The sequence below is a fragment of the Beta vulgaris genome, chromosome 9 (assembly GCF_026745355.1).
Source record: "Beta vulgaris subsp. vulgaris cultivar EL10 chromosome 9, EL10.2, whole genome shotgun sequence".
Classification (NCBI taxonomy): Eukaryota; Viridiplantae; Streptophyta; class Magnoliopsida; order Caryophyllales; family Amaranthaceae; genus Beta; species Beta vulgaris.
This window is the reverse complement of record NC_079210.1, coordinates 51,903,997-51,919,820: the sequence shown is the minus strand read 5'-3', so window position 1 is coordinate 51,919,820 and position 15,824 is coordinate 51,903,997. Positions and strand designations below refer to the sequence as shown.

The 15,824-nt window shown below is 32.2% G+C and overlaps 1 protein-coding gene across 1 annotated transcript; it reads right to left on the bottom strand.

Annotated features, from left to right (window-relative positions):
- Positions 1-603: 603 nt before the first annotated feature.
- Positions 604-6,614, bottom strand: LOC104904655 (probable sulfate transporter 3.4). Its single transcript, XM_010692980.4, has 12 exons — positions 6,123-6,614; positions 5,303-5,351; positions 4,952-5,159; positions 3,327-3,498; positions 2,931-2,996; positions 2,719-2,832; positions 2,485-2,601; positions 2,244-2,370; positions 1,841-2,127; positions 1,505-1,695; positions 1,277-1,362; positions 604-1,081 (listed from the first exon to the last, which is right to left on the bottom strand). Exons 1-12 carry the CDS (start codon positions 6,522-6,524, stop codon positions 861-863), a joined length of 2,040 nt encoding a protein of 679 aa, XP_010691282.2. The 5' UTR covers positions 6,525-6,614; the 3' UTR covers positions 604-860.
- Positions 6,615-15,824: the final 9,210 nt, after the last annotated feature.

Genomic DNA, 15,824 nt, shown 5'->3' with positions numbered 1-15,824 from the left:
GAACAAATATTTCTACTCATTTAAGAAAATCAGCAAACACTTTTATTACAAAATGAGCAAAATGAGCAAATGAGCAAAATGTCCATATGAGTAAATTTGGTGTCAAATGAGCACTTGAAGTTCTAATTTATTACAAAAATACCCATGGGTGTACCATACTCATGGTACACCCGGGTGTACTATAAAATGTTGGATATTAAACAACCGACCACCTTAAAATTAGTTACTACATGATATTCAAAATATTGGGTATTTTTGGTTGTTGCGCTAAATTTTTACAGTTCGTTTGCTCTTTGGTAGACAATTCTAAATAGAGTAGTAAAGTAATGAATTTGTAATTGCGTGAAGAAAGTTACAACAATGTTTATGATAATGCTTGTTCATTTTAAGTATCTTTTTTATATATATATATATATATAAATCATTACTGTCCATTATCGTCATCATTTTAGAGGTGATACTACGTGGTAATGGAAATTTAGTAAGAAAATCACATGTTTTAAGACAATGTTCCATTACCATGAGATTTCTTTCTCTGTTTACAGAATTACATCTAAATCTGTAACTATTACTATAATTAATTACCGACTACCAAATAAGTCGTTAGAGCTCGATACTTTGGGAATTTTCCTATTATTCTTTTGATGAGGCTCTTTATGTGAAGGGGACATAGCCAACTAGTTTTTGACCAAGTTCATCACAAAAACTCTCCTTTAAAGACCTCGAACTTCATGGTTTACATTAGTTACATATAGATATAGTATATATGATCGATGCTACAACTCTGCTCAGCTAGTTTCTAACCTAGATCCGATTCCAGTTCTTTTTGAAATCTACATATATGGCCTCTTGGAGGTTGTTCAAGGTTGAGCTTTCCATGACGCGGAAATATCAGTTATTGCTTCTCCGACTGTCAAGTAAAGTCCTTGCGAACCAAATGATTCTAATGCTTTTGAAAAATGCAGTTTTTCCATCACATTTCCTGCAGGATTTGCCAGCACAAGCTGCAGTGACCTTCTTTCGAGTATCTTCCTGAGCTCACTTAGCAGTTCGATCCCACTCGTGTCTATAGCTGTCACCGCTGCATGAAAGAAATAGCAAAATGGTTAATATCTCATTTTATCTCAAAATTTTTGAATAAAATGGTGCACAAATTTAAGATATGTGTATACTGATCATGATACAGTATGCAACATAGAGTTTTAACTTTTGATGCTAAGAAGTTGAACAAGCTAGACTGCTAGAGTAAGCAAGAGATGCCTGATTTTAAGCTTACCACTCATATCTAAGATTACACATTTCATCATGCTCTCGCTGTTAGCTTTCACTCGCTCTTCCTCCTCTTGAACCCATCTTAGTACCCTGTAAAACAAGTAATATGTCAGTTAACATCAGGTTTTAGTTCTTTAAATAAGGACTTAAGGGTCTATTTGATTGGACAATGACTTTTCCATGAGATATATATATGAATCTTGGCTAGGAGGAATTAGGATTACAGTCGAACCTCTCCTGTAAATATGTCGAGTTTGCAAAGTAGATAGGAGACTCAACCGAGAGGATGAGAAACGAAGGGATCCTCATTGCTTCTCTATATCTACCAAGGCTTTGGTAAATCTGAGTCCCAGGTATATTTCCTAGAGCGGTTGTGTTTGGCCTTGTGACATGAAGTAGAATCTTGAACACAGATATTCCTACCTGAAAGTTATCAATATCATAGATATGAGGTATGATTCAGGGAAAATCTAAAGAGAAATATCGTAATAATTGACCTACGTAAGAGAAATAACTACTTGAATAACTACTTGCTAAAATTACTTGAAAAAGGAGTATCTATACTTACAGAAATAGCAAGTCCGAGAGGAACTGAAACAAAGAGGACACCGAAGAAGGAGCAAACACAAGCCAAGAAATCAAGTTTATCAACTTTCCACAATCGGAAGGCAGCTTGGTAATCAATCAAACCAATGACTGCTGTGATGATGATAGCAGCTAAGATGACAGTAGGCGTGTAATAGAACAGAGGCATGAGGAACAAAAGAGTAATGAGCACTGCTGACGCCATGACTATGTTTGAGACTGCGGTTTGAGCTCCTGCGTTATAGTTTACAGCTGATCTGGAAAATGATCCTGCAAGTTTGTGGTTCGTAAGAATTAATAAATAAGTTGAAAATTGAAATGAATTTGTTTGATCATTTAACTAGGAAAAGATAAAAAAAAAAAAGATCAGAGTTTGAATTGATTGCCTGTGGTGACATAGCAAGAAGAGCAAGAACCAGCCATGTTCATGAGACCAATGGCCATCATTTCTTTGTTTCCGTCGACTTGGTAGTTGTTAAGGGTTGCAAATGTTCTTCCAACAGCTATTCCTTCCTACAGGATTGTAAGGAAGCAAAAGCCATTTCATAAGTTCGATTTTGTCGCAAGCAATAAAAAAAATCTTTTACTTTTCTAAAATGAGAAGGATCAATTATTCAGAAAGCTTACAGTGAGAGCAAGAATGCCGCTAACAATGCCGGTTTTGATAGCAAGAGCGAGGTAAGAGCCATGGAAATAGAGCATGTTTGATGAAGGTGGATTGAGGCCCTTAGGCAAGTAACCAATCTAGTAGATTGCAGAAAAAGGCCATGATATTATTAGATTGTATGCAAAATCATGAAGTAACTTTTAGTATGACATTAAGATTTTGTATGCATGAAATTGAAGTTAAATATCACTTACAATTGGGATTTGGCGAGGCGTAGGTTTGACAGCAAAAACTATGATGGTAGAGAGGATAACTGATATTAAAGGTGCAGCTGCTGATATCCAAAACATCTTGGGCCTTTTGGCACTCTGAGTAAGAAATTAAGAAAAAAAAATTGTGTCAAATGTAGTTGAAAAATAACAAACATAAATTAAGAAAAAGATGAAGAAGAAGAAGAACAACTTACAATTTGTCTTGCACTAAGAAGAAAGAAAAGGAAGCAGAAGCCCATTAAAATTGTTTGCCATGCCCACTGCCACCAAAAATATTATATCAAAATCAACCCTAATGCATAGTAATTTGAAAATCAAAGGTTGTAAGTTAAACTAAAAAAATGTTCACCCCCGTAAGCCTAGGCACTAATTCCCGATTTTCACCCCCGTAGGCCTAGGCACTAATTCCCGATGTTCACCCCGTAGGCCTAGGCACTAATTCCCGATGTTCAGCCCCGTAGGCCTAGGCACTAATTCCCGATGTTCACCCCCGTAGGCCTAGGCACTAATTCCCGATGTTCACCCCTGTAGGCCTAGGCACTAAATTTAAATCTAAATATAAATGAGAGAATAATAGAAGCATAAATTACCTCATCTTTGTACTTCAAAACAGAGGCTAAAACAGGGATGATTTGCATTTGGTTAGTGAAGTGGACCATCCCAAGCAAACCTTTGAGTTGTTGCAATGAGACTATGACTGCTGCCCCAGCCATGAATCCAATTAAGGTTGCTTTTGACAGAAAATCTATTACAAATCCCAACCTGCAATGAAATCCACAGATTTAATTTACATTCATTACAAGATGCTTTTTTTTTTTTTTATGGACTAGTTATAACAAATTGCAACTATAATTATGATTTTTATTTTTTTGGTTTCATCTCCCTTTTGGTGTAATCTTGATTCCTTTCCATCAAAGGCATTTTCTATACCTCCAATTTCTATCACTAAACATAATTCTTTTTCGTATCGAATCGATTCTAATAATTTTATGAACTTTCCTAACCTTGTGTAAAGGATGGATTCAATGAGTTTACCTTTGTAAACTCCTTAAGGGTGGCTGGGTGGGTATCCAATACTTGGGGCAACTTTTGTTTAGATAATTTATCTCATCATCTTAAGCAAGAATTATGTGGGAGCCCAATGGTTGGAGCTCCCACTTCCCAACTTGTTGGTCGAGTGTTCGACTCTCATTAGCCCCAATTTGGGGAGTTTGTGTAAATATTTGCTTCCGTATATAAATCCTTACCAGTCTCTGGAAGTTTCCTTATGGGTTGCTATCCCCCTTCTTATCTCATAAAACCACTAAGGGTTGTATTCAAGACTAGGCCAAATTGGTAGCTGCATCATCTTACGCCCCTAAGACGGAGATTTGAATCTTCACCCCTTAAGTTCCTCCGTTCCCAAAATGAGGAAACTCAAATTTTCTAACTGTTAATGAACTGTTCAACATTGCAAAACATAACCTCTAATATACCTTTCTTCCAAACTACTCAATATACCTCCATATTTTTCTCACCTAGCTCAAAAACCCATGTACTTTTCCCCATTGTTCCAAGCACAATTTTTTTCTTCACAACAGTTAGGTATAGTGAACACTTAAGCTCCCCATCAAATGATTTTTTTTTTTAAAAAAAAGAATACTAGAACTCCCATAGCATGTTACAATTGTGAAACACATGACAAACATATGAGTCTATAGTGAATCCACCTTGTCCAAACCACTTACAAACTTGCAACTTTACAATATGTCATAGGAAGAAATATGTAAGATTCATATACATCATGATGATCTAAACCATAAAATTATTAATCCCATTTAATGTAATTCCACCAATTTTAATTTCTTCCCAACCATAATAACATTCCAAAAAGATGAAGTCACAACTCACAAGACAAAAACAAGTAATATATATATATATACATATATAGGGGCAAAATCACATGAGAATACTCCTTACATGAGAAATGAGAATGAATCTCAACCAGACGATTGGATTAGAGTTACAACACTTGTTTATTACAGTTATACGTACCTCCGAAAAAACTTTGAGCCCGATTTTTTTTCTAATATTCTTTTTTTGGAGTTACATTACTTTTTCATAAGAGTTACATCACTTGTTCATTAGAGTTATAGCACATAAAATTCATTCTCATTTCTCATGTAAATATGTATATATATATATGGTGTAACAATAGTAAAAATGAAAAAATAACCTGAGAAAACCAAGAGCAGCTTGAAAAACACCAGCAAAAAAGGTAGAAGTAAAAGCCAGCTTAAGATACAGAATTGGTTGTTGAGTAGGAGAAACAACTTCACTCAGCATAGTCCCCATCACAAGGGAAGCAATTGAAACTGGACCCACTGCTAAATGCTTTGAGCTCCCAAGAATTGAATATATCAATGGTGGCACAAAGCTTGAATCTGCATTCAATTTCCCAATTACCCATTTAACTTTTTTATTTTTTTTTTATTTTTTTTGGGTTTTAACTACATTTTTTTACATGCATGTTGGAAGAATAAAAATTTAATTAAGCTTAAGGTAAGAATGATGTAAATAAACTTACATAATCCAATGATTGGTGGTAAATTTGCTAGCTTTGCATAGCTGATTCCCTGCAGTTCAAGTAAGTAAAGATTTGGTTAATTAATTTCATCAAAGTTTGATTATGACTTATTCTCTGTTTTTTTTTTTTTGTTCTTACTCTCTCTTTTTGATATCTGCATTTAATACCCACAGATTCTATCATAAATTCGGAAAAACTTGATATTTTAATAAAAGGAAGTTACTCAAAGGTTGAATTTTTATTAAGGGTTTGTTCGGCAAAAGCCAACAGTAGCTATTGTGATAGCTCTAGCTGTTACGTTAGTTGTTAGCGGTTAGCTGTTTTACTATTAAAAGTTAGTTCTTAGAGAGATTAGTATAAGAAACTATATTTGTAACTTTGAACCTACTACAAAATTTCTCACTATTTATGCCAAAATGCAACTTAAAATACTTTAGTAGTTTTGAACAAAAATATGAGAGTTTTTTACATGCAAATAATATGTGACGGATGAAGTATTAAGTAATCAAAACACCGCTTTTTTCCGTTACTATAGTTTTAAATGTGTCGAAATTCAAAAAGCTACTTAAAAAGCTGTTGTCGAACAAGCCGTTGACATAACCAGTTTAAGTATTTTTGGGAAACTGTGAAAGAGTACAAAAAAACAAGATTTTTGTAAACTTCAATATGAAATAAGTAAAACCCATATAGCCATATGTAAACTTATAAATGCTGCAATAAAGTTTCCTGAGAAAAAATGTTGCCATGTGTTGGACACAAGCCAAAACATAGAAAAAACTTAGAGAGAGAAAGTAGAGAGAGAAACTTAGAATTACAATACCTGTGGGATAGCAAGACTAGCAATGGTGAGGCCAGAGATAAGATCAGACCTCAAAAGTTTGAGGTTATAAGTGGGACCCCATAAGAAAACAGGGAAAAAAAACTGAAGACTAAGCACAAGTTTCTTAAGCCATGTTTGGTTCTTGAATTTATGTAGTGGGTTATCAGGGAAAAAAATCTCTGAAACTCTATGTTTTAGTTTTTGGAGTGTACTTCTTTTAGGTGGCAAACAAACACGGTGTATCTCTGTAGGAGTGGTGGAATTGTTTGGTAATTGTATCATTGTTGTTGTTGTTGTTGCTTGGTTAAGTTGTGTTGTTGAATTTAAGATGTTTATTGTGGTTTCAAAACATGCATGATTATGGCTTGAGAGATCTTCCACTCTATTTGAGTTTACACCCATTTTTTGTTTTTTGGTAAGAAACTAAAAAAGTTTGAAATGAAATGTTTTTAAGTTGTTTTTTTGTGGCTTGTTTGGTTGAGGAAACAAGGGGTTGGTATTGGGATTTATAGTGGACATCATGGTGAGGAATGATGTTTGTGGAGTAAAGGGTATTTTGGGTATTTCACTTAAAAGTTATTTCCATTTTTTAGACAAACATTACATTTATGCTAGTTGGGTGTATGTATTAAAGGGGATTTTTTCAGGTAGTGTGGACTAATTAAATGATGTTGCTACAAGATTTTTGCCACATGCTTTAACTAGGTTAAAGTTATTCTAAGACTAATATAGTATGTTTGCTTTGGCGCCGTGTGAGTCTACGGATGCACTGGGCAGGTCTTTGTGTCGACGGATCAGCTACGCACGAGTTGCTGTATGATATGGGTTTTGTTTTGCCGACTTGTATCGTATTGTTCCGCTAGTTTCAAATGATCAGTATAACTGTACAAGTATCGTACGAACTATGTCTTGGGGCCCTTTACAACTTCATCTTATCTTTGTTATTTTGAACTTTTTCTTACTAAATGTTACTAGGACGGGGTTATTATTTTATGGTAAGACGAGTAGCCATAGGGTTTTTGATGTGTCGTACGTGTTGAGCCATCCTGGCTCATAAGCCTTGTCGTAGAGCTGATTAAGTGAGATCAGCGTACGAGTCTGTCTCGAAAAATACTCGGATTTGGGCATATTTTGTTGGGACCGAACTTGGGTGGGGCTGAATTGTTTTTTGGCTTGGTATGGGTTTTGGGCAACTCAAAAATAACTTTTTAGTTCGGAATTTGGCCCGAAAAGGCCGTTGTTTTTTGGCCATAAAATCGCCCGAAATTAGGTGTGGTCCGACTAGTGGCCAATTATTTAAGGGCTGCCTTACCCGGTCAGATATCCGATGGCCTCTATTTTGTTGTGTCGGCCTAAAGTCCAAGGTCCTTAATGAAAATATTTGGCATTATTGAGTGTCATATTACAGAGAGGTGTAAGTGATAATTCACAAAAGTATCCTATAATGATGATTTGCAAACTTTTAATAATCATGTTTCGCACTTGTGCGATAATAACTTATTTAACAAAGTAAAGTAAAGCAATAATTGGGGAAAAAATTGAACTTGGCATGCATCTTAAATGTGACAGTTGTTTGAATCGAACGCACTAATTTAATTAGAAAGTAAATACAACAACGAAATTCTAATTGTTGTAATATAATTTTAGATAAGTACAACTGAGTGTTGTGAAATCCTCATGCATTATTACCCTTTATTTTAGGGCCTTGTGAAATCCAGACCTATACCCAAGTCAAATGGACCAACTCATAACTTGGATAAGGCAAGCGAACATTCAGCTAATAAATGGCCTGCCCTAAAAGGCTAAGATCATCATGTTCCACTATTCTAGGTGTGGAAACAAGGTTGTTAAGAGATGACGTTCGAGCCTTCGAGGAATGGTAGGTCATGATATCTTTAGGTGTTGTTGGTCGTATAATATAAATGTTAGTTACTTGCACAATTGAACAAGGTCGACTAATCTTGGAGATTGATCAGAGAAACCCGCCTCTAATGCTTAAGTCAACAAGGATGGCAATGTATACTCTGAATAAATATGTTCGTCTATAATGCATCATTTTCATATATGTGTCATTGATCCTACACCGTAGGTGACCTTGGATGCCACGAGTGGACTTGCCAGCCATATGCGGGGATGGCCTCTAATTGTTGGACATTGTCATTGTTAGGGTGAATGCCAAGGTCATCATGCATGGTGTAAATTAAATTGTCGATCGTTATACGGCATTTCCATATCCACTACTTTGTTACTCCCACATAGGTTACGAGCTTTGTCAATCTATTGGATAGATGCTCCGTTAAATATAGACATTAATAAATAATAAAATTCAACTCATGAATTTAGATTATATTTCATGACATATCTCTAGTATATATTGTGAAATTTAGGATTTTATAGATCGGATACCCAGTTTCTCACCGAATAGATGTAAGATCGAATGAATGTTAAAGGCAATATTTTGCAAAATTTAGGAGTGAAGATTGACCATCAGGATCCCTAACCCTAGCACATATTAATGCATTTAATATTTAATCCAAATTTCCTTCCTTTAATTTTTTCAAAAATAGGTTAATTTTTTTAACCTAATCCCCTCTAGAATTTAAAATTTTAGCTAGTTACTTTAAAGGAATTAAGGAAAATTTCGGGTTCTACATGTACTATCGCGCAAATCCTTTATTCCAATTTCCTAATAGTAATATTCTTCTGTCCTTGTTGATGTAAAACAACATTAATTAAATATCTAAATTCTGCACTTAAAAGAAAGCAAAACAATTTGTATGAAACTTACTTCTTTATGACATGCAAAACTTTTACTGTATTTCTCCATTTTAGACTCTCACGTTACTTTACTCGAGTTGTTGAGTGACAATACTGACTCCAATTGCACCAAAAATTATAGAATCTAAATATAGATCGTTCACTTTTATGCTAACAGTTTAATGCCAGTACAATAGATTCTGACCTTCCAAATAAATCACTGGCTTCTCTTACTTTTATACTTGTTGTTTATTGTTTGCTCTTTAGCAAACAGTTTTATGGTTTATTCCCTGAATAGTCCTATATACTCTTTTAATTTTATCACTTTTGTTTAAGTTTAATTTAACCACAATAATTATTTATCCTCTTTATTCAGCTTCAAGCTAGGGCAAGTTAACTTTGTAATTTTTTACAAAATTGTTTGCTTGATTTGTATTAAGTTTGCTTTTTTTTTGTTGTTCTTTTGATTCTCTCATCTCACTAATTGAGTCCATTCATTTGTGCCGAAATTATGAGATACATTGCAATTGAAGAAATTACGAGTTAAGATAGATATTTACTCCTAGAAACTAAATATATGCAAAAGTTGCTTTAGCGGCATGTATAGCAAAAGTTGCTTTAGCGGCATGTATAGCAAAAGTTGAACAAGTCTATTATAATACAACAGATGTACGTATGTGTACAAAGTTTTAGAAAATTAAGGATGTGTTCGCTTCAACTTTATTTTTTTGAGGGGTTGGGTTCGCTTCACCTTATTTCTCCTAAACTAGTTTAAATTGAACTTTTCTTTACTTATTGGATGTTATTGAAATTTATTGAAGTTTCCAAAAGGTTAGCTTTTAATAAATTTTTAGTCTAAGTTGGTTCAACAAACACATAAAAAGACTAATTAGTAGTGACATGTGATTGAGTTTAGCTGCACTCTTTTATAACAGTTTTTAAGGATGACAGATTATCCAAATTTGCCAATTGCATCCCTAAAAGATAAATGTAAGTTATGTTTTACAATGGGAAAAAATTGAAATATCTAACTGATAATTTACTAAATCTAACCTGCGTATTAGTGTGATCTACTGAGGTAATTCTTATACGTACTGTACTCGCCATAAAACTTAATGTGTCAATGTACGTCAATGTTACTATTTAATTACAAAGAGAGAAAAAAGAAGTTAGTTAGTGCATTCTGATTTAGCAAAAGTAGCTCAATTGACCATATATATACATGATTAATTAGTTGATTAGGCTCAGTCATCTGGGGTGAAATGTTCTTACAGACATCAACATGACAAAGGAAATTTAAAAAAAAAAAGAACTTTTTGGAGAGGACATAGGAAGAAACTAAGGGGGCGTTTGGTTAGAGGGTTTCAAGAAAGGGAAAGGGAATTGAGTTCCTTGTTTCCCTTTGTAAGTGTTTGGTTAGTGTGTTTTTTCAAACCCTTTACCCCTTTTTCTTATTAGGATTACCCTCCTTTCCCTTAGATTGATTCTCCACCACCCCCAAGGTTTGGGATTACCCCATATCCCTCTACCATGAAATTATTATTATTATTATTATTATTTATTTTTATTTTTATTTTTATTTTTATTTTTATTTTTATTTTTATTTTTTTTTATTTTATTTTTTTTTTTTTATTTTTATTTTTATTTTTTTTTTTTTTTTTTTTTATTTTTTTTTTTTTTTTTTTTTTTTTTATTTTTTTTTTTTTATTTTTATTTTTATTTTTATTTATTTATTTTATTTTTATTTTTATTTATTTATTTTATTTTTATTTATTTATTTTATTTTATTTTTATTATTATTTTATTTTTATTTTTAATATTTATTATTATTAATATTATTATTTATTATTTATTATTATTTATTAGTATTATTTAATAATAATTATTTATTATTATTAATATTACTATTTATTATTATTATTTATTTATTTTTATATTTATGATTATTATTTAATAATAATTATTATTATTATTTGTTATTATTTATTATTATTATTTATTATTATCATATATTATTATTATTATAATTTATTGTTATAATTATTTATTATTATTTTATTATTATTTATTATTATTTTTTATTTTTTATTATTATAATAATTTTTATTTTAAATAATTATTTATTATTATTACTATTATTATTTAATATTATTTAAAAACTATTATTATAAATATTATTATTTTTATTAATATTAATTATTTTTATTTATTATTATCTATTATAATAATTTTCCAATTTCTTTGATGTTCCTAACCAAACAACATTTTTAATCAAAGGGAAACCCTTTCTATTCCTCTTGTAACCCTTTCTCAAACCCTTTCCCTTTCCTCTCAACGAACCAAACGCCCCCTAATATATGTGTTATATTAAAAAACTACAGAAAGGGAAAAATAACAATAATTGATTATTTTCTCAAACGTTTCAATTACTTAGTAGTAAAAAGTATATCTTGAAGTTAGAGATATTTTTAACTAAAAACCTTCCAAAAAGTGTTCTTGGTCATGGGAAAATCTCATAAAGCTCTAGGTAAGATCTTTAGAAGGCAAGTTGGCTTAAGATGTGAGATCTTCTTTGCTATGATAATTGGGTCTATTCTATCTAGAGTTCGCAAAATCTAATATGATATAGTAATTAACATTTTATAACGATCCAATACATGAAATGATTGAGTTAGCATCTAAGGTCTTCAACCGGTTTAATTAAATGAGTCAATTCGATTTACATCGATGTAATTAATGGGTCTAGTTAATATTGAGATATTAACCCGAAAGTAGCACGATTTAACCCATGTATTTATTAAAGAAATCGATAAATTGGTTAGCAAAAATAGACATGTGAATGATCAAACTAGTAGTCTGGCCCCAAAAAAAGGGAAAAACCAACTCTAATATACAAGTTCAAACCTTATATATATTGTCTTAATGAATTGTAACTTACTCAACCTCCATTACTCTATATACAGACAACCTTCACTCTCTTATTAGGTTAGGTAAGTTCCCAACTTATTATTAGTCCTACAAGTTCAAAATTATAAAAAATTACTAAAATCAACCCTCCGATATCGATTGATTATGATTCTTGACCTTTAAATACTACGGAACCTTCTAATTGAATTGTATGTATCCATGCATACTAAGACATGTAATGTGAGCAAGATTATTTTATATATGATCTACAAATTACAATAGTCATTGGCCGGTCTCTAAAAGTTCTAAACGTTATACATGATGTCTTCCTATCGATGCATAACTCATTAATACTAAAAAAAGGAAGACAAAATTTCAACGTTAGGAATATGTTAGCTAGGTCTTTTTTTCAAGAATTATAACAACTTCCGTCAAAAAAAAAGAAGCTAAGGATTATAACTAGTTGATCGTAAAGTTTCATGTGATTTGTTAGGTTCGACCTTTTTCTCTAAAGATAAACTAAATATCTTAACCTAATCCCTCATTTTGGTGCACATATATATATCACCTACAAATCTAATTATTAAGACATTCCAACAATGTCTCTTATAACTTGCGTATTAGCCCATTGGCTCTTATAACTTGCGTACTAGTCTAAAATCTAAGTGAAGTTTAAGTTCAATCACAAAAAAAAAAAGAACATATAGGCAGTTAGGAGTTAGGACGGATAGGACCTAGGCAAATCTCAATCCCGCAAATAACTAATGACAACCGCAAGAAAAACTACGACACTATACTTCACCTCTACTTTATAACATTTGATGGTTATTGGTGTGTACAAGGATTTCCAAGATCTCTTTGTATCCTCACAAGCTTTCTAAATGAGGACAACATCTCAAAACACAAAAGTAATAATTTGATTGGACATTTATAAGATATGTCTAGAGGTGACAAACGGGTCATACGAGTTGGGTATGTGTCGTGTCATAACGAGTCGATCGGGTGGTAATCGGATCAACTTTGTGTTTCGAAACGGGTTCGGGTGAATTCGGGTTTTCAATCTCACATATATATAAAACACATATAAGACTAATGAGAGTAAGTTAAATAATTAATGGACAATGGCTAAATCATATATATTATTTCATGATAATTTTTTCCTTTAATTTGTTTAAAAAATAACTAATATGACAACTTTTCGGGTTCTGGTCATCATTATCGGGCCAATTTCGGGTTAGAGTCAATTTCGGGGGCTGGGTTCGGGTCATATTCAAGTCTATTTTACTTTCCGATCAAATTATTTCGGGTCATTATTCTCCGGTGAAAAACGGTTTTGTATCGGATATTTCGAGTCGGGTCTTTACTGACTATAGATATATCAACTAGTTTAATTGATGAACTTTTAGGGGGGTGATGCCCTAAAACTAAAACTTAGAATCGAGTTTCGTTTCATCATATCAATTCAATACTCGAGAAATACTCTACGTTGGCTTTCTACAAACCAAAAAAGAGATCTTATTGAGGAAGATATTATTAATAATGTTGCAACCTTTGGCACGGGAGATAACCACGCAAATTTATGCTGATACTTCCCTCGCTATCTTTTCATTTTGTACATTCATGCCAAACTTCGCATGGTCGTGCCTTGACTACTCAAGCAACCCTTAGCCTACACATGCCTCCTAAACACCTCTACAAACACAATAAAAGCAACATTAGGTTTATGTCTTTTCAATAATTTGCTTGTATTAAAGTTCCCAAGAGTCATATCCAAGAGCCACACAAACTAATCTTCTTGTGGGAGGGGTGGCCTCTATAGTACTCTATTCTTAGTTTCTAACTAGTTTTGATGCCGAAAGAATAATAAGCTTTTAGATATCAGTCAAGTAAATTATGAAAGATTCATTAAATATTTACACATCCTTTCCAAAGGATACATCAATAAACAACCGGTAATTAAAGTTTTAGTATTGTTAGTGATTTCTTGAACAAATTTAAGTATCACTTTGCTAGCATTGAATTGATGAACTAGTGACCTAACTCTAGTAGATACTATGTCATATAAAATTATAATCTTATTAATAACATATTTGACCATACAAGTCATTCTACTCTGAAAATAAAAACGAGCTAGAAATACAATAATGTAGAATACTTCAAATAAATAAAAGAGACAGTCTAATTTTAATATAAAAGTAGATCTAGTCACTAAATGGATTAAACTAGTTACCGAAAGAAATTAACCTAGTCACTATTGGGTTAATACTCTTTTTAATATTGGGTTTATCATTGCCTATTTAAAGTAGGCGGTCTCTTACAAGACAAACTCATACTTTTTCCATACAAATAATCATACATCCACTTGATTTAAGAAATTAAAAAAAGCTCGCCCCCTTCAATTAGTAATTAAATTTCACATTATTACCTTAAGTGATTAACTTATTAGTTAGTTGCTCAACAAGTTTGGTGGGATATTCTGGATCATGCTAACTTAACCCTAGCTATGCTATGCCTTATGATATATGTGGTCAATATATGTTAAAGAAGTAGCTAATTAGCTAGAGAATTGAAAATTCTTCTGTTGTGGAAAATAAATCAAAACATATATAGATGGATGGTTAAAAGTTTTAGCCAATATTTTGGTTGTCAATTAGGGAATCATGGCCAGTCAAAAGTTTCCGCTTATTCAACTTCACTAAATATGCCTTCTGCCAACCTGACTTGAGCAACCACTAGTGATGTAATGGCAAGAGAATATCTTCCAAATGACTTTCATTCAATAGACTGAATATGGACCAAAATTCTAAAAGGGAGTGTAGTATTAAAACTTTAAAACTACCAATTTATTAGACAGATATAAGTAAATAGATGTTCCTAAAAATAATGCTTGATAGTAGCCAAGTAATGGAATAATTTGTACACTAGATATTGCTATGTTATACCCCTTAAATTAAGTAAATGACATGTTTTGTGATATTATTGTAACATCAATTAATCTATAGCGGCATGCATATCCGAAAATTGACTTTATTTCTAAGTATAATTATTATAATTTGCCGACTCAAAAGCCTTATCAGCAACTTGGCTTTGGATAATTCAATTTTCAATTTCGAAATTTTGTTATCAAAGATGTATCATAATTTTTGTTATCAGAAACCTTAAAACCAAATCAGAATTCTATTTGGCGCACTCCTAATTATAATGGGAATAAGTAACATTTTCGAAATTTTCAAGCAATTTTACATCACGTTTTATTGCAATATAATTACACTTATAGACATTCCTCTTGTAGTCACATGCAATAAATTGAACTATAATTAACTACGGTTAAGTAAGCCTTAAATTTCTCATCCTTTATAGCCACCCTTCATTCTTTTTAGTTCATTTTCTCAAAGTCCTTGATATATGTCCTATCTATACTATAATTAAATTCTTGATATATATAACTACTCTTTTCACGAACATAGTCACACAAATGTGAAATTTAATTAAGGATTTAACCCCAAAAAAGCTAAAGAAAAATGATAATTAGAGTATGACTAATTATAATACCTTAACCTCTGATTACAGATGACGGTGAATGAAGACCTTCACTTAGGCATAGTTATTATTAAAAATTATTTAAAATTACATTACTGTCTCTAATTTTAGTTATTACTTCCGTTCAAAGTAATTAGAATGTATGAAAATAGATTTTTTTTTTTACCCTATTACGAGAAGTTTCCCACCGCCTTCAGCGAGTGCACTAATCTCTTGCGAGAGTTTGCATGGGTAGTGGGTACCTCAAAGGGTAACATCCCTCCCAGCTGTGATTTTTTCCATATCCAAAATTCGAACTCGAAACCTTAGTTAAGGAGCGAGAGACCCTTAACCACTAACACCAACCCAATTGATATGTATGAGTTATGACAATAGATTCTAAATGAATAGAGTACATATTTTCATTCGATTATTCATAAATAAAGTGTAGAAGGAATATAAATAATGATAAGGAACTTAAGATGTCCTCTTCCTCTATACGCGGCGAGAGGACGGAGT